At 32.5% G+C, this 27,842-nt stretch overlaps 2 protein-coding genes across 2 annotated transcripts; one reads left to right on the top strand and one right to left on the bottom strand.

The window, feature by feature from the left end:
- On the top strand, positions 1 to 14,021 carry LOTGIDRAFT_170574 (hypothetical protein; the record flags this gene model as incomplete). The annotated part of the gene is made up of 15 exons (XM_009046391.1): positions 1 to 30; positions 832 to 1,004; positions 2,560 to 2,680; positions 5,057 to 5,149; positions 5,516 to 5,854; positions 6,458 to 6,552; positions 8,086 to 8,338; positions 8,446 to 8,627; positions 8,884 to 9,169; positions 9,413 to 9,562; positions 10,122 to 10,230; positions 10,688 to 10,878; positions 11,892 to 12,164; positions 12,380 to 12,593; positions 13,783 to 14,021. 15 exons carry the CDS (start codon positions 1 to 3, stop codon positions 14,019 to 14,021), a joined length of 2,748 nt encoding a protein of 915 aa, XP_009044639.1.
- A 2,168-nt stretch (positions 14,022 to 16,189) lies between these two features.
- LOTGIDRAFT_237271 (hypothetical protein) lies at positions 16,190 to 27,500 on the bottom strand (the record flags this gene model as incomplete). The annotated part of the gene is made up of 13 exons (XM_009046390.1): positions 16,190 to 17,137; positions 17,275 to 17,547; positions 17,885 to 18,078; positions 18,329 to 18,512; positions 18,725 to 18,874; positions 19,331 to 19,610; positions 19,852 to 20,021; positions 21,944 to 22,190; positions 22,966 to 23,057; positions 23,612 to 23,956; positions 25,372 to 25,464; positions 25,925 to 26,045; positions 27,370 to 27,500. The coding sequence occupies 13 exons, from the start codon at positions 27,498 to 27,500 to the stop codon at positions 16,190 to 16,192; spliced, it is 3,228 nt and encodes a 1,075-aa protein (XP_009044638.1).
- Positions 27,501 to 27,842: the final 342 nt, after the last annotated feature.

Genomic DNA, 27,842 nt, shown 5'->3' with positions numbered 1-27,842 from the left:
ATGGCGGCCGTAAAATTTCTTAAACTTAAGGTAAGTTTTGAGTCGATTTGGTAAATACCCTTGTATTAGTAGCTTAGATGTTAAGTGCTTCGATCTAGCCGAGAAATCAGCGTAAAAAGAACATGCTCTAGAGTATCGAACCAATTCAGACACAAGCTGACAAATGTAGCTGTACATAAACACTCGCAAGTTCTTAGGTAAAGGTTCTTGTGAGGAACTTTCTGGTAAAAGACTCCCGAAATTTACAAGTTTTTAACTGTTTAGGTAACGTGTTCTACAATCGTTTCCCTGCTACATCGAATAGCCTATCTGCAAGGGTTTTATAGTTATGTTGTTGGTATCTGTCAAACATTTTTAACTTTAAATATTTTTTAACTTATTTTAAAATTTTATCAAATTTAACGATTGCAGATAAGCCCTGGATTCCCAACATATTTCTTGGGGTCTCGGACTCGTCTGAGAATTGATATTCAGGGAGAACTTCCGGTCTGTGTCTCAAATCGCCAGCGCTTATGGGCTTATTATTTTTTTATTAGAAATATTGACACCCAGAATCGTAAAAAATGCGTTCTTCGGGCTTCTAGTTTTTTAAAAATATCTTAAAACAGAGAGCCCTCAAAGCAATAATAATGATGTATTACAATACAATTCATTAAAACATGAAATTGCGTTTTTATTTTGAAGGGTCGCCACCTGATGCCGGTTTCGGGAATGGGGTCGCTACTTGAAAAGGTTAGGAACCTCGGCTTTAAGCTATTCATGTTGCATATCATTTATAAAAGAATAAAGAGTACGTTCTTATTATGATTAATATACCAATCCTGTATGTAGAATCGTGTCACTATGATTATTAGAGAGTGTGGCACAGCCTTTCAATGTCAATACTGTCAATATGTCAAAAATGTTAAAAGTCGAATGACTATAAAACCGGCAGTTTATGATTTTTTACCAATATTTTTATATATATATGGATCGCCAAACGATTCAAGATCCTTGAACGTCAGGTTCACAAGATAATATACTTTCACTTTTAGAAAAAAAATACAAACGTGTAATGGGGTGTAGCAATAAGCAAATTCTAATTAGTTTTACTGTTTATTAAAAAACTCTGAAATAACAATCATAAGTTTACAATTAAAACAAACATAATACATATCACAGACGATGTCAGATATAAATAACTAGTATAGATTCAACAATGAAATGGAGTTTTACGTCCTATTTTTCTGTAGTATAGAGGTAAAGGGAATGAACTTGTACTAAAGGTACGTAATTCTTGCTGCGTAACGTATATATTGAACGTACATGTATTTAAAAAGTAACTGATTTAATTAAATAGTCAGAAATACTAAAGTACCTATAATGAAAAGGGGTTTAAAGTAAAAAATAAATAAGTAATTTATTTAAGGAATGACCTGAACATTTTTTCAGTTTATCGATGTATAAACAGAAAAAACCTGTGTACACTGTATAAATCAGAGTAGTGGTTTATACATAAGTGTAAACAGATTTTTTCTGTTTATACATCGATAAACTGAAAAAATGTTCAGGTCATTCCTTATAATTAAATCAACTCGAATACAAGTTAAAATATTTATCTAAAATAGTAACAAATTAAGGCACAAAATTGGCGCATAAATACCTAACATTTTAACATAACGTTAATGAACTGATACTAACAATAGAGACGTCCAAGAGAACACCCAATCAGCAATAAGTAGGTCACCTATTTATAGTCTACTGTCTATTGCATGAAAGTTGACGAAGCGGCCACATTGAAAGTTCAATTTTTGAAAGACGAGTTGGAAATAAGTCCAAAAATCATGATTTTGTTGATATTTGGAGAGTGCACATTCGAGGGAATTTGGAAAATACCATAATCATGCAGTGAAATGTAGATTTCGGCTATGGTGACGTTCGAAGGAAAGACATCGACGCTGTGTAATGGCCACGTCAATCAGACTCAATGATAAAAGTAGTCCTTTAAGGGGCGGTGCTTATATTTACATTCGGTTTACACAGATATAAACCGAATTCACGTGACTGCTGTTATCCAATCAAATTGCGTGATACCATGTAAACTGAATCGTGATTTAATTATATACATGTAATCTGTAAACAGTACAGAAGTATGTTAAAGCTGCAGGAAAGATTAGATTAGAAATAATCCAAACTTACAGATATGATATGTATTATACTTATATATACTTATTTCTTAAAGATGGGTTCCCTTATGAAAATAAAAATGCTAATACTTATATAAATAGAAAGTATTCTAATGACTTGGAAAAATACCAGTTTGTCCATAATTAATTCATAATAGCTAAATTAGAAGAGAATTACACAGCCCCACCACACCAGATTAAGCACTATAAAATCACACATACCTAAAATACTGAAGAAGTATTACATGGACACATTACATATGTCTGGTACACAAACACTGTAAACTATGATGAATGTAAGAAAGTGGCAGTACAGAATTATACACTATGAGATGGTTATGACTGGCAGTGGGGCTACATTTATTTGCATTTTAATCAGATGGTTTAATTTCAGGTTTGTTGATGATGTGAGGGTATACGAGTCTAACTATACTGATTATAATGATGTCAACAAAATCAGAAGTTTAACTGATACCAGGCTAAGAGCGAGTGGCATCACTACACTCGGCTTTCAGGTAAAATTGTAAAGACCTTGTCACACATTGACGATTAAGCAGGCAATTACCCAACTTATTTGCCAAATACCCGTCGTATAACCACGGACTACTTTCTTCGCCGCCAACCACCTCCTGCCCCAGCAAAGTCAAAACTAAAGCAGCAATTTCTTATGGAATAAAAATATCCGAATCGCAATATTAATGCTTTTTTAATGTCACATTAACAATTGATATATAATGAAATATGTACACTCGTGGGTCGTTTACAATCTTAAGTGATATTTGGATGTCAGAGGTTGTTAAATGATTGAACAGTAGTAGACAATGATGAACTCTGACATTGGATCACACTACTAACAAAGGCCTCTAGTGTGGTGTTCGATCGCTTGTACGCACCTGTGGTCTTCGCTATGAGCTGTTTATCAACACCAGATCTAAAAAGGTCAGTCGCACAAGTTGATCTTAAAGAATGATTAGTGAAGAATCCTGAAAATATAGTTCATCAATAGTTGTGGATTCAGAACAATTGTGCGATTCAGATATCGAAGGCTAGTATCCTGGTCGAACAAAAATTCCTAAGTAACATATCTATTATTATCGTAATTATGTAAGATGGGCCTGTGGTCAAAAATTCGCGACTTATTTCGACCACAGGGTTTTTGAAAATTATAAACATCTGATATACCTTGAAAATGTGATGTTATTTACTCTATTTCAAACGTGCCGAAAGGTGAAAGTGGGTTGTTCTAAGGCAGTATCCCTTCAATTAATCAATAATAACCTTTAATCCATGCGCTTCATATAACCTTTTGACAGTCTTCGCTATTGTATTCTGGCCAACAGGTGCTACAGAATACCACACTTTTTCTGTCGGTTTAACCAATGGTTGCAGATTTACCTTCAGTCCACGCAGATTAGTTTTGCTAATTTTTTCCGTATATCTTATTATAATATGTTATTCAAATGGATTTAAAGTTTTCATCGTCGACATACATAATAAAATTGTCCTCTTGTGTTAATAAATCGCCCGAGTACTCCTGGTTAATTACACTTTGAGATGATACCTGAAAATAGTCGTCACTATGCGTTATAAAAATCACAAAACTGAAGCAAGAAGAAATCAACCTATTCTTAAATTGAGTACACACGACACCGAAGCTTCTATTATACATGCCTACTAAATACTGATCAATGTAAATCACGGTCACTTTTCTTGCTCTAACTTATTTTCAAAAAAAATCGTGAGCGTTTTGTAAAAGGAAACCATGTTGAAAAAAAACACCATTAAGGTGTGAACCTACCTTGGCCATAAATAGTGAATGACCACATGACGTGACAATAACTTGCAAGTGCTGAAATGTTGTCTAGGTCGTGTAACATACCAACACTCGTCCACTAAAGAAATAATTCTATGTAAAAATCTGAATTGAAAGGTTTAAAAGAATAATTCTGAAACATACGCATTTTATCATAACTGATTATGGTCTAAACCGGTTCGATTACCCCATTGTTTAATCGTTTTAAGGGTTAGTTAAACCACTCAGATCTACGCTAAAGCACAAATTCATCGACGTATGCCATCATACGAGATTCATACTGAAAACTTATTTCTAACTTATTTCTAACTTATGTCGAACTATCTCCAATATATATTGACATATTAAACGTTATTCGACGTGTTTTGAACAACCAGCAAACTTACTTCAGTTACGCCATTTTACCTTAAATGTAACCAGTCCGAAACAGATTTATTGTATTTATAAAGGAGTTCTGCATAACGACCATAACATTTCCTACATGACATATGAAGTTTGTGTGTCAAGTAACCTTGTTTCAGCAATTGCAAAGTTAATACTCGACAGCTAGATAGGAAATCCTCATAAAGAGAACGCTTGTATTATCTTCAATAAGTGATAGGGCCTTAAAGCGACAGGTTCGCCAATTTCGGGTGTTGATGTTGGTCTGGAATATATGTAATTAGTCTTCAGAAGTACTGGACACAGTCTCAAGAAAAGAATAATCGTTTTTTTTAACTTCCAATCGCGGATAACACATGGTTTGGAGGCTAAATTGTTAAGGTGAGCTGATTAGCTTAACCAATTTCCCGTTTCTAATACTAAGGTACGGTTGGTCGAACAAAATATGGCGACCCCGTCCGTTAAAAAAGGAGAATTTGATTTACGTTCTACACAAAATGAATCAAAAACAGTATGACTCAAATAATTTTGACGGCAATTTCTACTTTAATTATTTACAATACCGAAATCACATAAGACCAAATCACATAAGCTTACAGATACTAACACGTTAGCCGAGGACCGCCGTTGAAATATTCTACTGAAATTGTTGATTCTATAAATTTGAGTCTGGATATAAATTTTTATTTTATTATAGCTTCACTGTAAAATAAGAGCAGCCGTAGATACTGATGGAGAACGGATGGCGAGTTCACCGTCAACTAGTAACAATAAATTTATAGGAATAATAGTAAGATACTTGTCCTATGCTTTTTACACCCCAGGCTCTTTTTTGTTATAATTTTTGATTGAAATCAAACAATAGAACACATAACCATTACCATAACTTTTTCAAGGTTGAAAATAATACGCCCTTTTCGTCTTGAGTAAAAACATAAAAAAGTGATATGTGATTACTTCAAAAACTTCTTCAATGCAGTTTTTATCAAGGTTATAATGCAATTATTTCAACATTAATATATAAAGTGTAAACTATGTTGCCATTCTGAAAGTTGTAACGGATAAACCGTAAATTATACATCTATAGCCCTTTCATTGTTTTACCTCTTTTACACTCAACCATATTTTAAATGCGTATTGATCATATTTTATTCAGGTTGCGAATCCGGTTATGAATATGAAAGAAGGAGAAACAGCAAGGATATGGATTACGTCTACAGTTCCTATAGGTTGTCCTGAGGGGTGTACATTAACATTAACTGCTGATATACCCCAGGATGAGGACAAGAAATGTGAACCTACTCCTACAGCTAATGGTGTATGTGGTATTTCTATTAACACTGAAGAATGGAACGAGTGGTATCATTTAGAGGTCACTTCAACTATAACTGAGGATTATGGACAAACAGTTACCCAAAAGAAAATATTTCTACGAACGGAAGGTTTATATTTGGATCAACCTATCTGGGGGGATTATTTACTTCAACCAGTAACGGTCAGTTTTCTAAAATGTTGCATTTTAGACTAATGAAATTTTAACCACTCATCAAATCAATCTAAATATTCATTAGAATGAACTTAATCTGTCTCGTTTTGTACAATAAAGGCTAGGTTTAGTTCGTCAGTTAGGAATATTTTCGATGAAAGAACAATAATATTTGACACCAATCCAATCTTATTGACATGCAAATCTAGAAGCTCCGTTTTGTATTTTTGTCTGAAGATGACTTTACTTAAAACCCATGACCTGACGAAATTATTATGTTTCTCATGTTCTTGATCAAATACTATTCAACCAATCAAATGCTCTGTTTAAGTAAATAAAAACTTCCTTCGATATTCAATTATGAAAATTGACTTATATTGTGTAAATGATTTCTTTGAATGGTTAGCAGAAAAAATGACAAATTGGGTCCTAATGCCACCGAACACGATTTCAAGAAAAATTTCATCGGATCACGGATGACCAGTATAGAAACCTACAGAAATATCACGAAACCAAACATGCAGAATCAGATTGCACAGACATGTGCCAATACATTCGTTCCCTACTCAAGTAGCTGTTTATAATATATAATAATGTCTACTTTACTTTCAGATCAATATAGTCAAGGATACATCGTTCATTAAAGGCAAAATATGTGCAATGTACAGCTATATTTTGTATTTTCGGGATTTCTACAGAACCGTGGGGTAAACATACATTTTTTTATTAATAAATACTAATTTATCAATGGAATAGTTAGTAAGTAAGTAGCTTATCTCTCCAAATAGACCGCTTCACAATACAAGAGGAAATCAACTAACAACAGTAAACATGTAACAATGTAGAAATTAACAGATATATATAATAAAAAAAATTATTCTGAACAATTATAAATAAATGTGTGGCACAAAACCACGCTTACAAATTAAAATTACTTACAATAACCAGTAGAGAAAATAAAAAATTCGTACAAGCAAGACAATATGTGATTGTTCGGAGGGGCAAGTATGATATCCTGAGAGGCAATGTTGTTTAGTTGCAGTAATGTAATGGAATTGGTCGGTTGTCAGGATTTTTCAGTGTGGTATGTATTTACTATGGGCTGTAGAACTGATACTGTATTCAGATTATAAAATTATTTGTAAAAATCAAAAAACGTAATAAAGAAGACCTTTTGTAGAAAAAAACAATATTTTTCAAATTTTACAATACGTTACTTTCGGTTTTGAATATTATATTAAAATTACCTTGAATTTGTCCATGAGTTTCAATATTTGGTCAAACTATACCATTTCAGTTTTTGCTACAGACGCGGCAAAAGAAAATAATAATCAGTTTAAAATAGAATTAACCCTATGACCTCGAATATTGAAACGATACAGCCCCTTTTGTATGGACTTACATTATCATCTTATATAAATGTTATAATTCTGGATGATATTTGCCACCCTGATGTTTTACCTGGCAAATTCCGAATTTTTTCTCTTATCAACTATATTAATAACCTTACAACCAAGATTGTTTTCTGCTATTGGCATTCGACTTTAATAGTTGTAAATATGTGCTTAATTCAGAAATGCCGACAAAAGAAAAAAAAAAACAGATCATCTGTAATAGATAATTCCTGCGGAGACAAAAAAGAAACGCATTCTCGGAAATATTTATTAAATTTACCAATTCTTATCCTATTTGTAATAATGTATTTCTCCCACATCAATGTGGTTTTCATAATCAGAATGTACTCATCATCCTCTTTTGACATATGTGATATATGCGTTGTGGTGGATTATACAAAAATTCAAATTATTAAAGTGGAAATAATTCAAAGGGACAGTTGCACCATTTTTTTGACCAATCATACTTTTAGTATGTATTAAGTTTTTGTTCACATACTACAAGCTTAAAGGACATGCCTTGAAGTTCCAAACTAACCAAAAGGCCCTGGGACAAGTTCTGGTGCCACGTTTAAAAGCTGTTTACAGTTTTAGTTGAATTTGTTATTTAATTGGAATACATTAATACAGTAATTTGCACATATTGGGTTAAAAATCAACAAAATCATTTACTCATGTTCTCACATCCATATCATTAGTGGTATGATAATGTGTAACGTCCGGCTTAACGATCTACCAAGATGTGCTAGGGCTTTGCAACATATCATTCTGATATTTGATTCTGGAAGTTCAAACATTGTTCAGGACTATGATGTATTAGTCATCCATATTTTGTAATTTCTTCAGGAGTAAGAGTTATTTTCAACTAGTTGGTACATACTTCTTATTACAAATGGATAATGTGGAGGTTCAGGTGAAATTAACGGATTGTTCTGGAGAGGGAACAGGATATTGTGTTTGTGGTGTTGTAGTAAGAGTAGGAAGAACTGCCTTTATGATCAACCACTGTAACCTAGGATACTGGTATATTGACTATATATTATGTGACGATGGTGGCGATATGTTTTGTGTAAGAAAAAGAGGAGACACAGAATTTGAGGTATAAACTGAATGTTAATACTGTCTCTATTATAGATGATACATTTAACTTTATAATAAATGTGAATGAATTACATGTTTTTGACTGAAGCCGATTTTTAATTTTAGATATATTTGCCAAGTGATACAAAAATACAAATCTATCTGAATGCAAATTCTAATGCCAACTGGTTGAATGTAGAAATATTCCCCTCAATAAGAGATATTGGTAGAACATCTGGTTTATGTGGTGAATTAATAGCTGATCCACCTGCTGTACAATACAATGACATATATTTCAACTCCTTCAGGTATTTGAGAGTCACAAGTAAATTTTAATTTCACAATGCCACTTTTTCCGAGCAAGTTCTCTTTAATAAATCTATCAAAATACATTGAGAGAAAAGTGGGAAGGGGGTCAAGAAATGATTTACAAATAAATCAGAAACCCTTTGTTTATTACTTTGTAATAGGTTGGTGAATGCTATTGAAAACGGCGAACGAAACTCCCAAATTCATTATAACAGTAGAACAGTTGAAAAATGTTCAGCTTTAATCATTTTGCAGAGTCTTGAGAGACGTGAACTTGTTTAATCCGACCAACTCGATAACTCTGCCAGTCTTGAGATCTAATAACACTGTAAGATTCGAACATTGCCTTTGTGATGAGGAAATAAGTTATAAGGTAGAGAACACTGTTAACTGTAGTCCAGTACCAGGAGCGACAACCTGTTCCTCAGACACAGCTTATACCTTGTTCCATAAAAAAAGATGTATCAATCCTTTAAGAAAGAAAAGGTCGCTTCCTCGGGGTTCACAACCTCAAATACTACACCACCGACGACTCAGGCGGGTATGTAAATTTGTATTATCTTGGCTATGTATGGATAATGATCAGATATTCGCGAATAACAATTGTGGTGTGACTAGTTTCTCGTTCTACTGATAGTTTCATGGAATTAAAGGATTTATCCCATAATCCCAATAGATATATCTGACAAGAAATTCCAACACCCCTTCGCAAGATCCACATATTTTATAATGTTAAGTTGATATGTTTTTTTGTTAGAATTTACAGATATCTATTTTATTGTAGGATGTAAGATGGAAGAATGGATGGACTATGGACAGTGCTAGTGAATATTGTTCTGGTCTGTTTAATAATTCTATGGTTATTAAGAGATGTGAAGGTATAAGAGGTATTAATATTGAAGGGGCTATAGAAACATGTGTTAGTGATATACAGGTATGTGTTTCTATATAAATAGATGAAAAAAATAAACACAGCTTACAACCCTCCAAGAAAATCGTTTTTAAGCCAATTTTTGAATAATAAAAACGATATTTTCCAAACCAGAATGATTGCCCATAATCATGATTTATTCAGGTGTTTATAAACAAATTACAATGCGGCAACGAGCAAATGTGCTAAATTTTCATGGTAAAATGATTTACACCGGAAATGATCTAATTGTGCCTTAAACTTTATGAACCCAATGTGGTGATCGTGCTATTTCAGCTGCACCATCTGTTCTCTGGACTAATCTACCAAAACAAGTTAAAGATGCAAATTCAAAATTCAAGACTCGTCTTAAGACAAAATTATTTACTTGTAAATACCAGATATGACAGAGCAACTCAGCGCCATTAAGTAGACCATTTCTAGAACAAAGGCGCTATATAAATGCATTATTGTTATTATTATTATTATTATTATCATTAATAGTGAAAACACGGTAGAAATGTGCTATAAGTTTAAGACTTCATATTAACATTTCATATCTTACGAATCATCTATTTTCTAGCTCAGTGGAACTGATGTGTTTGCACCCTCCGCATTATCATCTGTCAGATCTCAATGTTTACGTAAAGCCAGAATGAATAGAGTCTTACGAGAAAAAAGGGTAGAAAACGGTCAAACTGTTCTGGAGATGGTGAAAGATGAAAGAAGTTTCTTGTCCTGGGGATTGTTCTTATCATGGTCTTTGTGAAAACGGTAAATAGTACCAAAAGAGTATATTATTGAGATTATGGGATTTAATTATGAAGTTTAGTTTGTAAGATCCTATTATTTTATAAAGAATGTACCAAAGAGAATAAAAACGTTTGTGGGAGTTTCTTCCGGGCAGAAAATGAATCACCTTTCCGCACTTATTAGACTGGACTGTATAGCTGCGCTGTGCACATTGAAGAGAAAACAACTTATGCCTTATGTCTTCATGTTTTCATTTTGCTATTCAACGGAAATGTATCTATAACGCATTATGATGATGAAGGTGAGATGACATGTGCACACTAAAACGAGTGTTGCCAATTGAACTTTGCCAATTTGACTTATGTTTTCATGTTTAAACTGCATTTGTTATTTCAGGAAAATGTATCTGTAACTCTGGGTATATTGGATCCGACTGTTCAGTATCACTCAATAAACCACCATTAGCCCACAATCTAGAAGCTGATGGACATTGTGATTTATCACTAGACGATTGTACTGAAGTGGCTGTTTTTGGTGGGAGATTTGTAGATGCTGAACAGACCAAGTGTATACTGTTACCATTTGAGGTAATTGATATCCACGATTCTTAAAGATGGGTTTCCTTATTTTCTAGTGTCAAATGAAGCAAACTGTTTGATAAATTGGTGTTTCTTATGAATTATCATGTATTCTAAATCATATCATTATGTTCTTATTGCATATAATTAAGAGTTGTAACCAGTCATAAATGCCCATGTATGTACAGTCTGGATAAACAATAAAATACTTTTTGACCTTTCTTGATCGATCACTTATTGAAATTCTGCTGGTAATTCTCTTCTAATTTAGCTAATTATGCATTACTTATGGACATGTAAGACAAACTGGTATTTTTCCAAGTCATTAGAACACCTCTACTTTCTATTCATATAAGTATAAATGAAAATAAGGGAACCCATCTTTAAATTGGGGGTATGTCGATTAACTTATGTATATAATAATAGTCTAAAACCAAAACCTAAACGGTTACATCCACTTGGAACAATACATTCCCTCTTTTCATAAGAATGGAAAAAACAAGTCTTTTAAATGTGAACAGACATTGTTACTGTGTCCAAAAGAAGCCTCGATTCAATTTCATGTTATTTATGTTGAGCAGAAATAAAGGTGTGACGCTAGGAAGAGTATGCTTACTCTTCTAGACATCTGATGCCACTTTTCATTATGAAATACTTACTACTCATATACTCTGATATACTATACCTTCATGCGAAAAGTTCATCAGCTGCTTCGCCAATATGTTGTTTTTGCATTCGGGTTTCGTTTAGGGTTCGGGTTTCGTTTAGGGTTCGGATTTCGTTTAGGGTTCAATTTTCGGAATATGTTTGAACCAATTAATATTCAGAAATCGGAAAATGCTCATGCAAAATTATCATTGATCAAGTGTTTTTCATGGAACATTCATTAGGCCACATAAGTATAGGTCTTTTAAGATGAATCAATTCATGTTGACGATGTTGGCTGTTCATTCAAATATCCTCAACAAATCTGTCACTATGCGTATGTAGCCTCGTCCGAGTATATATCCTTTATATTTTAGATAAAGAATGACCAAGTTACTGTCAGTGAAGAAAGAATAATACAAACAGCATTATTTGAGAGTATTGGAGAAGTAACGTGTAAATTACCATCTAGAAAACGTAGATTGGGATCTGTAGATGTACCAGTTATCGATGAAACTGTGACAGGTTATAAAGTCTCCGTATCTAATAATGGACAGAATTACAGCCAACAGTTAAATTTCATCATATATAATACAGAATGTATAAACTGTAATATAGATAACTCGAATAAAATTATCTGCACATTTTCGGTAAGAATTGCATTATGATATGTAAACGAAATAATCAATGATGGCTATGTGGACTCTCCGACAGGGGTACCGAATTGAGAAACCCGTACTAGTTTGATGTGTTGGAGCATTATATTTTATAATAATAGTTTTTTTCAGTTTAATATGCTATATGTTTATTTCTGTCTAACTATTGTATTATAGATGCTATATGTTATAGTAATGGTTTATTTCAGTCTAACTATTGTATTATAGATGCTATATGTTATAGTAATGGTTTATTTCAGTCTAACTATTGTATTATAGATGCTATATGTTATAGTAATGGTTTATTTCAGCCTGATCATTGTATTATGGAAAATATATGCTATAGTAATGGTGATGTGTGTAACACTGGTGACACAGAATTTATATGTCAAGCTAACAGTAATGGAAAAACTTGGAATCCGGGTGAGTTCTTGTCTTAACAGCTTGACAAATACACTCTCTACCGGTGTCGTAGCCAAAGGGAGGGCAGAGTGGTCAGTCGCCCCCTCCCCCCACCCTTCGCAGCCTCAAAAGCAAGTTTTTCGGGCATGACATCATTGGAAATGGACCAAATTCTCTTGATAATGATCTTTCGCTGCTGATTATCGTCGCCCATTAACAGCTGGTTCGACTGGTTCGATTTTCAGCGAAGATGACTTTTTCACACGCCGAATGTTTTATTACAACTCATTCTATATTATAGTTGATGTCGAAGTCAACGAAAATGACTCTGCACAAGGTATTTAATTTTAGATATTTATGTAATAACAATCCTCAGAGAGTGTAATCATACAACAGTTACCAACAACAACACTGTTAATCGTGGCGTTCATATTCATAACAAGTTTTGTCTTTTAAGAGCTACAAATCCATGGGTTGAAGACTGACCTAGCAACCTTTTTTTTATCAAGCAGTCAATATAAATAAACAAAGCACTTACGATCCGATCCGCAAAACGAACCCGAAATCCAAAATAATATTTTACATAGGTAGTAGCTAATGAACTTTTCACATGAGGAAGTATATCAACCTTGAGTGAGTGTATCATAATAAAGAGTGGCATCAGAAGTCTTAAAGAGTAAGCATATCCTGCCTCGCACCACACACATCATAGCTGCTCAAAATGCTAAACTTGATAAAAGTAAAAATAAGAGATATAGCGACTTGACTGACCAATTCCAAAAGTTCACGGGAGGTAACTGATGTAAATATTTTCATCCAATTTTGACAGTTCAAGGGAGGGAGTTGAATGCAAAAGTTATATTATGATAAGAAATATCTTTTATAATGAAGTGTCCAGAAGAGTAAGAATATCCTGCCATTGTTGTCGGTACTACAAACAAAACATTGTGATAAGTGAAATTATAGAATGATGTGGTGGTAACTCGACATATTATTGTGATGACAACATGATAAGTAACATGTAACATGTCATCTACCAAACATATTTCTAAACAAGTATAATAAACATTATTAGTAAGGTCGACATTCTTAAAGGGTTGGATAAACATCATCAGATATATGAACAGTTCGTAAGCTGTTGAGCTTAAAAGCTTATTCATGATGTGTTTCAGTAGATCTAGAATTGAACTCTGATGTTTAATATTTATAGATGGAATTGATGCTGTTGTAATTGGTATATCAGTAGTAGCAGTTGTTGTTATCATTGTAGTTATTTTACACATTATCGTATGTTTGAAGAGGACAAGGTCAGTTGTCAGTTTACTATGTTCCTCCTTACGACCATTAAACATAGTGAATATTCATCCCACCGATTTAAAATCAATGAAGTCGCCTATGTGTTTGATGATAGACGATGGATTTGTCCCTGCTAACAATAGACAGTATTAAGAATCCAGAAAGTTCTAATATTGGATACATTCCATTTGTGGTATAGAAAGTCATTTGTTGTCAGATAGGTTTCTATAAACACACCCCTACTCCCCTCAATCTTCAAGCTTTGCGTAAAACAAGTAACTAAATATGATTAAATATCTTTAAATTTTGTTTCAGATAAGCTCTCTAGTGACATCCAGGCAACAACAAATCCAGTGTATAATTCAAGAAATGTAAAACCCAACGATGAAGTGTGTACCACAACAAATCCCTAACCTTTATGAAGAATTAGAAAACAAATAAAATATTGTAGGCGCGTCAGCTTTGATAGCCATCTGATCAGACATATAAAATCAACATTCTTATTTACTGTCTCTAATATCTAGATGCATGACATCAGACAATTTCTTTTGTACCTAAATGATATATAAATATTCATACTCTGTTAAATTCCACTGATTGTTCTTAAGCTAAAGCAGTGCATGTTTTTCTATACTTTAATATAAGTAGATTTGTGTAGGACTAATCTTTATTGTTTATTTATCAAATCATCTAAGATTTGATATAAATATTATTAGAAAATAGAATAGCAGATTAGATATTACTATATATTGTAATTAAATATAAAACAGACCTGAATACTGGTAAAATAATTTGGATTTAAAAGATCAACATCCTTAGTCTCCATGGTAACAATAAATTTTATGTTATCCCTTGTATATATTTGTAGCTTATATTTGATGTGATAATGTATCTGATGAAAAACACTTATTACATTATTGAACAACAAATTACGAAATAGATAAAACAATTGAAGTTTTTCAATTATTAACCCTGGATGATCTAATGATCAATTATTTATTTTAAAATTCAAGTTTTACGTGCATAAGGGTATGCCAACTTCTTCACGAAAAGTTAAAATCTCATCAAATTCGGAAATGTGTGCGTCCATAACAGTATGCCGATATGTTCACAACGTTATTATCATTGTAAATATGTTAAAGCAATTTTGTTTAAACAGTTTTAAGTTAAATTATTATTATTTTATTTCTATTAGTCTCAAATAATCCATTAAATTTAGTTTAATGTTAAGTGTTTCTTTCCTACAATATATAGCCATTGGACGATTCCACTTACTTTTCACAGTTTTAATTGCAATAATCCAAATTTCAGAAATAAGAATGAGAATATTTTAATCACAAAAGCCGTATTGGTTGATCTGTGCTAAACATGCTGGCTACTTTAAGCATTGGTTCAAATAACAATCATTACTCTCGGTATTATATATTTTGACAAGGTGCTCAAAAAAAGAAGTTCAACCTTTAAAGCTGTAATTTGGTAAACAGATATCTAATATCTTTATTATTATGAGGTCAACAGATTATGATCTTAGCTTTGATACTTTATAAATAATCCTGAAATGAAAAGTGTCATCGTTTGTTTCCTCGAATATTTTTCCTAAAACCTTTTTCTAAAAAGTAAATCACTGACTTACAGAACAGTTTCATCTAAAATGTCATGCATCAACAGCAAGATATCATGAATCCGTATCTTCTACTTAGTTTCTGCATGATAATTACAGTTCTGCAGCTGATATGGTTTACAGCTTTTGTATTGACCTTCTTTTACAAATATATATATTGTTAGCTCAGTTACCTCCCTTGAGATGTGAAATTTGTTCATTGATACAAATTTTAGTGTGTCGCTTTACACGGCACAACAACATCATTGTTCAATTGCTAACTCTTCTGTCTTTTGTTTCTGCAAGTTTTTCACTATCCATTCTCAATAATAAAACCAACGTCAGATTTGTTAAAAGTGATTATTCAATCGTTTAGAAATAAAGTCATCGACGAGATAATTTTGCTTCATTCTTTGCTACGATGTGAAGTCAATGTGAATAAAATAGCTGTTTTCAGGCTAGAAAAGGTACAACAAGCTTAAAATACAAAGAATGTGTTATTTAGTCATTATTGATATATAATAAGCAACAATATAAATGAAAACAATAAGACTATTAAAACAAGCATAAAATATGAATCTTTTTCAAAACGAAAAAACACATGCTAATTGTGTATTATTGAACCAAGAAAATATATTTAGGCACATCCGGGGTCATATAACAAAGATATCTTTTTGACATACATGTATTTTTGAGTTGGCACATGTAATCTTACATACTATCAATTACGATAATTACCAGGTAGCCAAGCTTTTCCACCACTGTCAGTTCGACATGTAAATTCTCTGTCACCAGTATTATACATAGTACCATTACCATAGCATACATTATCCATAATACAATGATCAGGCTGAAATAAAATATTATGATAACATATAACATCTATAATGCAATAGTAGGACTGAAATAAACCATTACTATAACATATAGCATCTATAATACAATAGTTAGACTGAAATAAACCATTACTATAACATATAGCATCTATAATACAATAGTTAAACTGAAATAAACCATTACTATAACAATATATAACATCTATAATACAATAGTTAGACTGAAATAAAACATTACTATAATATATAGCATCTATAATACAATAGTAAGACTGAAATAAAACATTACTATAATATATAGCATCTATAATACAATAGTTAAACTGAAATAAACCATTACTATAACATATAGCATCTATAATACAATAGTTAGACTGACATAAACTATTACTATAACATATAGCATCTATAATACCATAGTTAGACTGAAATAAACCATTACTATAACATATAACATCTATAATACAATAGTTAGACTGAAATAAACCATTACTATAATATATAGCATCTATAATACAATAGTTAGACTGAAATAAACCATTACTATAACATATAGTATCTATAATACAATAGTTAGACTGAAATAAACCATTACTATAACATATAGCATCTATAATACAACAGTTAGACTGAAATAAACTATTACTATAACATATAGCATCTATAATACAATAGTTAGACTGAAATAAACCATTACTATAGCATTTAGTATCTATAATACAATGGTTAGACTGAAATAAACCATTACTATAACATTTAGTATCTATAATACAATAGTTAGACTGAAATAAACCATTACTATAACATATAGTATCTATAATACAATAGTTAACCTGAAATAAACCATTACTATAACATATAGTTTCTATAATACAATAGTTAGACTGAAATAAACCATTACTATAACATATAGTATCTATAATACAATAGTTAGAATGGTTGTTATTTTTTAGCAAATTAAACATCTTACCGAAAATGAGCAGTTCATTTCATTCGAGTTATCTATATTACAGTTTATACATTCTGTATTATATATGATGAGATTTAACTGTTGACTGTAGTTCTGACCATTATTAGATACGGAGACTTTATAACCAGTCACAGTTTCATCAATAACTGGTACATCTACTGATCTTCTTCTACGTTTTCTAGATGGTAATTTACACGTTACTTCTCCAATACTCTCAAATACTGCTGTTTGTATTATTCTTTCTTCACTGACAGTAACGTGGTCATTCTCTATCTAAAATGTAGATATAAGATAGACACAAAAACATATACTCTCAATGGCAGATTTATGACATTTGAAAGAATAGCTACCAACTCCAATAATTTTTTTAGCTTTTATTCTTACGTGTCTGTGGTGTGCTACAGCGAACAATCACAATGCATTTGGATTGAACTTGCATTAAGTTTTAGAACTGAACTGTTCATATCTGGGTGTGAAATCAAGGAACAAATAATCGTATTATTCTTAAACAAATTCTTCAAGTTTTATTTCTATTTCAAATTATTATGTACATTCATAAAATACCAATTAAATCAGCACATACACCCATTTCAAAATTATTAATATCAACTACCTCAAATGGTAACAGTTTACACTTGGTCTGGTCAGCATCTACAAATCTTCCACCAAAAACAGCCACATCAGTACAATCGTCTACTGATAAATCACAATGTCCATCAGCTTCTAGATTGTGAGCTAATGGTGGTTCATTGAGTGATACTGAACAGTCGGATCCAATATACCCAGAGTTACAGATACATTTACCTGGAATAACAAATAACAGTTCAAGTATGAAAACATGTTGGAAAAGTTCAATTGGCAACATTCGTTTTAGTGTGCATATGCCATCTCACCTTCATCATCATAGTAAAATTTTGAGTGATGAACAACTTAGTCTGTTTGATAGAAATTTATCACCAACATTGTTCTTCTCTTCGCGACATTCCTTTGCAACTCATAATAATCTTTGATGATTTAAGCTAAAGATATTTCATTATCATGAGCGACCACTTACCGTCTTCACAAAGTCCCCGATCTGAACATTCCCCAGGACAAGCAACTTCTTTCACCAACTCCAGAATAGTTTTACCGTTTTCTACCTTTTCTTCCCTTAAACTCCGATTCATTCTGGCTTCATGTAAACATTGTGAACTGATATACGATATGGCTGAGATAGCAAACAAATCAGCTCCACTGAGCTAGAAAATAAATGTTTCGTAAAATATGAGATGTTAAGGCACAAACCATCGTCTCTTCAAAACTATGGCACATTTCTACTCTATTTCACTTTAGCATGTAAATCATGATATTTGATAAACACATGAATAATTCGTTTTTATCATTTAAAATTCAAACGTACGATTGGTTTAAACACGAGTTGGGGCATTGTAAGCTGTGTTTATACACATACCTGTATATCTCTGACACATGTTTCTATAGCCCCTTCAATATTAATACCTCTTATACCTTCACATCTCTTAATAACCATAGAATTATTAAACAGACCAGAACAATATTCATTAGCACTGTCCATAGTCCATCCATTCTTCCAACTTACATCCTAGAATAAAATAAACCTTTTCATCTTCTCATAAATATACCCACATAACATTATCAAATATGTGATCTTGCGAAAGGGGTGTCAATTTGACTAAGTCATAAGAGTGTTCAAGAAGGATTTAGATTATATTCTGCGTTAAAGATACCCGGCACAGTACTTACTACATTGAAGTTGGATGTACTTCACATCATGTTAAGGCCATTTGAGCCAATACATAGACTATTTCCTATTCTATACCATAACGTTATAGATCGAAATAGAAACAAACATTCTTGTTTCAGGTATTTATATTAGGATTAAGCGATTAAGACTATTCACGCATTAGAAAAATGAAAAACAAATGTGTCCTTCAATTCCATGGAACTTTCAGTGGAATGAGAAACTAGTCTCATCACAATTAGTATATACTGACAGATCATTATTTATGCATATCCCTGGCACTACAGATCTACATACCCGTTTGGGTCGTCGGTGGTGTACTATTTCAGGTTGTGAACCCCGAGGAAGCGATCTTTTCTTTCGTAAAGGATTGATACATCTTTTTTTATGGAACAAGGTATAGTCCGTTTCTGAGGAACAGGTTGTTGCCCCTGGTACTGGACTACAGTCCAGAGTTGAGCGTATTGTATCAGCTAATTCATTACAACGACAATATTGGAATCTGCCCGTGTGTGTAGTCCACTCAGGCAGGGTTTCCCAGTTGTCCGGATTAAACAAGTTCACTTCTGCCTGGACTCTGTAAATTAGATAGATTTGGTTACGCCCAAGCTCGCATACTAACTTACTAACATAAAGCATGTATTTGAAATTCTTTGATCACGTGTTACTGCTCTCCCTCTACAATGTTTTTGGGATAAAAATCTGAACAAGCAAATCAATTTCTGTTTCGGAATCTTCCACCAATTTACTACATGTACATAATTATGTCCCTGGATCTTTACAGAAGCCCTTCCTGATACTTTACAGCACAAATTTACCTGAATGAATTAAAATATACGTCATTGTATTCCACGGTCGGTTGATTAGCTGTTAATTCACCACATAAACCAGTTGTTTTCTCGGTATCTCTCATCGATGGGAATATAGCTATCATCAGCCAGTCTTCTTTCTGAGAGATGCTTATTTTTGAACCACTTGGGAAATGTATCTAAAATGTGTCAAAACAACTGGTCACTAACTATTAATCAAAATATTAAAGGGACACCTGTGCCACCCGTTTGACAAATCGTATCTTAGTCTTAGAAACGGGGAACTTTGTAGCTATTTTATTAGCTATACATTGGAGCCTTCAATTCCATGTTTGTGCAGAATTATCCACGGTTGAAAGTGAAAATGACTACTCGTTCCCTTTAAGAGTTTCATTTCATTGATTGTCCTGCTGCCCATCGTTGTCTCTGCAGCAATATTATCAGGAACTTGACAGGTACTAATGTTTGTCCCATTGAACACAGATGTCGAACTGTAAGACATCTAATCAGATTCATTTTCCTATCAATTGCATGATCCGGTCGGTGAAACTCATGACAAGATTCAAGTTGGCGAAAACAATCGCCGACCAAGACTGTTCGTGTGCCTGCAGACGAAGTGCTTGCTGATATGAAAACCTAGTCTCAAACTGGTAATTTTCCAGAGTTAACTGACCATCCTAATGGCATCCACACAACATTAGATGATACATTAATTTCTCTAGAAGATGATTAATAAATATGAGACATCTGGAAGGCGTAAGAATCTCATCTGCCATTGGTCCGATTGGTCGGAAACTGAAAAACTTACCCCGGAAGAACAGCTTGGCTTTCGGTGAGGCAATATTTTGTTTGAATAGCTTAGTACAGAAGTACTTGTGTACAAACAAGCGGGTGGGCTTCTACCGTGCATTCATCGATTTCTCTCAAGCGTTTGACCGAGTCAATAGATTTAAGCATTAACGTTTGTTTATTAGTAATTAATTGACATAGCACTAAGGTTAACATACTAAAAAGCCTGCATGAAACTATTAAATATAGAGTAAGTTTAAATTTTAAGTCAATGGCTTGTCGCAGTTTATATATCCGAAAGAGTAGAGGAAATCAGATCATGCATGTTTTGCATAGAAGATGTTTGTCTGCTTCTTTTTGCTGATAATCTGCCTTTGCTAGCAGACTCGGTTAATGTACTTCGGAAATGGTTAAAACATTTAGAACAATATTGTGAATCATATGTCCTGTCTGTGTATCTTGTTAAAGGTAATTTAATGTAAAATTAGAAATAACGTATCTTCGGAGGTGTTTAAAATCCCCCTTTTTACGATCTACTTTGGCCAACAATTGTCAAAATATTCATCAGAGGCTGAAATAGATGTTTCCGACTAAAGCCAATGGTGCTTTTGTAATTGTAGCGCGTGCTGAGGGTTGGTCAAATATATCATTGATGATGCAGACAACTATAGTTGCTCCCCCGTCTCTATACATTTACAGAGTAAATCGTGCTATAACTCTGATTTAAACGATTTATAAGATAGCATAGCGTGAAACTCTAGCATGATTCAAGTTCTGTTTTAATCTTTCCATTTCTACATCACTCTACAATTGATGTATTGAGCACTTTGTTAACAGTGGTATTTCTATATCACTCTACAATTGTTGTATTGAGAACTATGTTAACAGTGGTATTTCTATATTGCTCTGCAACTGATGTATTGAGTACTATTTTAACAGTTGTATTATTATATCGCTCTACAATTGATGTATTGAGCACTATTTTAACAGTGGTATTTCTATATTGCTCTACAATTGATGTATTGAGCACTATTTTAACAGTTGTATTACTATATCGCTCTACAATTGATGTATTGAGCACTATTTTAACAGTGAACATATTTTATTATCTTACTAAATATCATTTGTTCTGTGTTTATAATTTGTGCCATGGCTATCAGCCACTCAGTACCAAATAAACAAATTGAAATTGAATTGTTGTATTCCCTTTTTATTGTGTATAATATAAAACGCTTTAATCTAAAAATATAGTTTTTGTTTTAATTTGTAGTGGATTTAAATAGTCTTCCTCGAATATATTCAGTTTACTTACCTCAAACAACTGTTCTCTTATTTTTCTTACATCAAGAATATCGCCACCATCGTCACATAATATATAGTCAATATACCAGTATCCTAGGTTACAGTGGTTGATCATAAAGGCAGTTCTTCCTACTCTTACTACAACACCACAAATACAATATCCCGTCTCTCCAGAACATTCCGTTACTTGTACCTGGGCCTCCACATTATCCATTTTAAATATGTAGAATGTACCAACCAGTTGAAATGATTTGATTCTGAAGAGGAAGAACATCATCAAAATACACCACCTCTTTTTGATTTATACATGCCAGCACACGTTAAGCGTTTTAATTTCACTTCTCGGTATAATTTAGTGAATATTTAGATTTGATACATTCCGATGATCTAGAAATTAAAAACACAACCGATAACAAATATTTATGGAAGTGCGTCTTGAATATGACAAAAAAACAAAGACAGTGTAAAATAATATGACATGTTATATTGCTGTCTTCATTATTCTCCTTTGTAAGATAATTCATTATTGCGACGACCTGCTTCAAAATGAAGTGCTCAATAATGGTGTAATTTTTCTTCGGTTGATACCAAATCACTCTCAAATTGAATATGAAGTAAAAACTCATTTCCCCAATCATCTACGTGGAATGATGGTGTCGATTGTCGGAAGAGGCTGTCTGAACAACTGACCTTTTGAGAATCAGATCATTATAAAGTATGCGTTTTTCCCAACATAGTACGATTTAGCTGTGGCCAAAAGAACTTCTTATGAGTTTATTATTGTTCGTACTTTAAACGTATAAACAATTTTGCTCTGCACCACATATTGACTCTATGGGAACCACTGATCTATTACTATTTGTATGTGTTTGTCTTGTGTCTGCACTGTAAGATGTTTCCATGGTTACTTATTCAAATTAATTTTATCTTCTAACCGTAATTGGTTCTTTGGGGAAATAAAATACTTATTTACTAACTAACTATATTTTTGATACATGTATATGGCTGGAAATTAAAAATATTATTTGTTACCCCCAGATGCTGTAGAAATCCCATAAATACAAATTGCTAAACATTATACAAGAGCTGTCTTCAATGAGTGATGTGTCCTTGACTATATAGATCTGAAAGTAAGGTAGAAATTATTACGTTTAATTAACAGTTAGCGTCGGGAATCCAGTCTTTATTAGGACTTTTCGTTTCGTATCATGTCTGCAAGTTGATAAACGCCATCTGTGATCAATTGCTGTGAAATTTGACCCAATTTGTTATTTTTTCTCTTAACCATTCAAAGAAATCATTAAAACAATATGTTAATGCATGTAAGTGAATATCTCAGAATTCACAAGGAAGTCAGTTATTGAACAGCGCACTTGTTTGGTTGAGTATTATTTGACCCAGAACAGGAGATGTATGACAACTTTGTTAGATCATGAATAGACCGGCATGTAAAGCCAAAATGACTACAGACTACAGTAAATAAAATATCTAGCTTTACATTTTAGTAAGATCGGATCAAGGTCAAATAGTATTGCCTGTTCCTTATATTTCATCGATATTTCATTAAACCGGCCTACACAAAGTGAGACAGATTATGTGCATTCTAATATAGATTTTGGGTGGATGTGATGAATGGTTTAAAAATCATTTGATCTAAATCATCGAATAAAAGACATACCGTTACTGGCTGAAGGAAATAATTCCCCCAGATAGGTTGACTGAAATATGCATACGTCGTTCGTAGAAATATTTTCTTTTGAATAACCGCTTGTCCATAATCTTCAGTTACAGTTGAACTGATGTTTAATTGATGCGACTTGTTCCATTCGGAAGTTTCAATAGCCAAACCACACCCACCATTAGCTGTAGGAGTAGGTTCACATTGATCTTCTCCTTCCTGGGGTATATCAGCAGTTAATGTTAATGTACACTCCTCATGTTCAGAACAACCAATAGGAACAGTGGACCGAATCTTTATTCTTGTTTGTTCTCCTTCTTTTATATTTATAACCGGATTCTCAACCTGAATAAAATATGATCTGATTGAATGTAAAGAGGATAACAATTGAAAGGTAAAGAAGGTATATAAGGATGTATACTATCTTCACATTGACTTATATTCGTAACAATGTTCAGGATGAAACTAGGAACTATAGTATAATTAATTACATAATGACTTTAATAAAAAACTTCATCAAAGAAGAGTAATAACGACTCAATAACTAGCCACACTCGAGATCGTATCGTAATACAGTCTTCAAGTAAAGCTCGAAACTATATTGTTTGGGATATTTTCATTGTTGTCAGAGTACCTGGAAAAAACTATAATGGTTAGAATAAGTATCGGAAAACTCTTTAATTTCGAAAAATTTGCCATAATGCATACATTTTGTTCGATTTTCTTCAAACTGTATAATCTTGAAAGAACTTCCGAAAAATACCATTGTTTGAATTTCCAATGTTTTGTCTGATAGCACTCAAGCTACATGCTCATAACTTTTGACATTGAGCTTCCACACCCTCCATCTTTCTATAATGATATCTTTTTCGGCTACTTTTTCATGTGATTTCTAGACAGTAATTTGTGGTTCATTACTTTTGGTTTTAAATGGTGAATTTGCATTATTTTTGTCGTAGCTCCGAAGGAGTATGAAATTGAGCCTTAACATCATTAACTGTGATGTTATTGTATTGTGTCTACTATAAGCTTTATATTAGGTCTGGGACTTCAACTTTCGAAAATATGCAGTTTTAGAATAAGTAATTTTAATTTTATAGTAATCTTTTACAGTGCAGCATCAACACAGCCTAAATAAAAATACAATTCATTACATGCAAACAAAATTTAAAAAAAATGTAAAATATTAACGGCTTATTTTCAAAACTTTGAACAATTTTATAAAATATACTTTACAAGGAGTTAAAATGAATTTGTAACAATTTATTTGGTTTTAATTTCAACTTGGTTAAAGTGGAAAAACTGACACTCTGCTTATTATGACTAGCATTACAATTTACCAAAACAAGACATTAAAGTATGTACTAGAAAATAATTGCTTAGGGAGTGACCATGGAATCATTGACAAGTGTTTGAATATTTTGATATTTTCAAAGATATGTCTACGGTTATGAAGATTAACAATCTATATCTATTACCATTTGTGTCATACGAAATATAGATGCAGAAAACAGCCCTGAAGCTGACAGATCTGTGTCTAGTGGTTTTATTGTAAACGAAACGGACGTGCAATTTTCATCTTTGAAAGGGTTACGGTTATATTTTTTATTGTTTGGTAAATAGTTATATTGTGTCCAGAGTCAATCAAATACATCATAGAAAAGTCTGCTTGAGGTTTCAATATTGGGTTTTTTTATGGATGATTATTGCCATGGCAAAAGACACCTTGGAAAACAATAAAAAGAAAACTGATAACTCACTATCATTCCAATAAACTTCTTGTTGCTTTTTGACGGAAAACTCGATCTCCAGTGACCATCAAGATCTACGGCTGCTCTTATATCACAGTGAAGCTAAAATACAAATATAAATCTGTATCCAGACGCAATTTAGAATATTTCAGTTGAAGATTCTACATTAGAGACCAACAGTGGTTCATAGCTACCGTGTCATTATTATCTTATTATATTTGCTGAAGTAGCCGTTTCATTTAAGTGTATGTGACATTTACGACATTGACGTTTCTTGTCCTGTATATCTGTCTGAAATTATAATTCAGTTAATTATGAACGTCAATTATTCCATAATGTAGCAGTTACCGTAAAATGGCATTTTGGCACCCGATAATTATATATATCATTTCAGTAAAAAGCTGCCCAAAGAAGCGCACTTTAGTGTACTTTTACATTATCGATTAAATAACTCATTTGACATCGATAGGTCAGCTTATGTCAGCGTTCTAGACAGATTTTGCTTACTCTGGCAAAATTGTCATGGTGTGACTGAAATAAGGATATATTGTTACATTGTTACCTGAAAGCCTACTGTAGTAACGTTACTGTCTCTTAGCCTGGTATCAGTTAGACTTCTGATTTTATAGGCATCATTATAATCAGTGTAGTTAGACTCGTATACAATCACATCATCAACAAACCTATTGTAAGTATAACTTATATAATACTAGAACAGTTAAAATACTTGAACCGGTTGGATTTACTACTTGATTGTACTATCTAATAGATTTGATAGAAAACAACAAAATGATTATTACTGATGAATATCAATCTGATTGAAATACTATCTTGACAGAACTTTAATGTACATTGTTACTGTCTTTAATATGTGTTCTCCTCTCCACTGCCACCTGAAAATACTATACATATAAACAGTAATGATAAATTACCATGTCGCCTTGTAGACTAGTGAATCCCGATATGGATTGGGGAAGGAACAGTCGAATACAAATTCCTGTTCATCGTCGAAACCAGGAACCAGTCTTAAATTGGTAGTAATAGCTGGGTTAAAATCTTCTAGTACCAAAAAAAATAAGTGAAATGCAAACAAATATTACGTCCCTTTTCTGAACATATTCAGAAAAAAAAAGAAAAAGATTTTTTATTCGACAGGAAAGTTCATAAGCTAATTACAATGCATTGCCAAACTGTTATTTTGTTATTTTATCATTTTTATTTAGCAGAGGAAATTCAATCCTTATTATATTTAGTGTGGTAATAAAACTTAAATGAAAAAATAACGCTTATAATTCGGAAAATTATTAAGATAATAATTCGATAAATAATTCATAATTTTAATACGGTAAATAATTCAGATAATAATTCGGCAAATAATTCGGATAATAATTCGGTAAATAATTCGGCAAATAATTCAGATAATAATTCAGATAATAATTCGGTAAATAATTCGGCAAATAATTCAGATAATAATTCGGTAAATAATTCAGATAATAATTCGGTACATAATTCAGATAATAATTCAGTAAATGATTCAGATAATAATTCGGCAAATAATTCGGTAAATAATTCATATTTTAATACGGTAAATAATTCAGATAATAATTCGGTAAATAATTCAGATAATAATTCGGCAAATAATTCGGCAAATAATTGAGATAATAATTAGGTCAATAATTCATATATTCAGATAATAATTCGTAAATAATTCAGATAATAATACGGTAAATAATTCAGATAATAATTCGGTCAATAATTCATATAAATAAATTTTGTTTGCTAGGGAAACAGCGCTTATCTGTCTCTGTGATCTTATGGAACAGTGGAACAGATTGCCGAAAAGTGGCTTTGTTTTGAACATGTTCAAAATAAACTCAACGAATAGTTGACAATTGTAACAATTGTACTATGTCTATTGCGAACTGAGCCAATTTTCACATCGCAATAGGAGCCCAGTAAGAATGTCTTTCTGGTGTGACGGGGCCGTAAGATAGTATAAATACTAACCAGTCTGGGAGTATCCAATATCCAAAATCAAAAGACACAAAATACTGTTCAGCAACATTTCTACTGTACACTAGCTCATCAGCTAGCTTAATAACATGTTTATCTATTTCAATGACACATTTCAAATTCATCTTCCTTGTGCAGTGGTTAGAATCATGTTCCTTTAGCAACAGTAAATAATATACCGTTGCACCGTTAGAATAGGCAAAGCTCAGCTTTTTGATATTTGAGTATTCCACATGTCTATTGCTCTGCAAGATTTGGATGAAGAATAGATACCAAAGGTCTACTCCAGCCGACAACTTTCAAAATAGCTACCAGAGGCCGGAATAGAGGCAGATATTTCGGAATACTTTCCAACACGCTGTGAATAATCTAATTTTGAACTGCTGGGATCTTATAATAGAAATATATTACAAACGTACAGAACAAAGATGAACTCCTTCTTATACCTACATCATTTTCGTGTATAG

Source organism: Lottia gigantea (genome assembly GCF_000327385.1).
Source record: "Lottia gigantea unplaced genomic scaffold LOTGIsca_100, whole genome shotgun sequence".
Lineage (NCBI taxonomy): Eukaryota > Metazoa > Mollusca > Gastropoda > Lottiidae > Lottia > Lottia gigantea.
The sequence above is the reverse complement of the archived record's forward strand: the minus strand, read 5'-3'. Positions and strand labels throughout refer to the sequence as shown.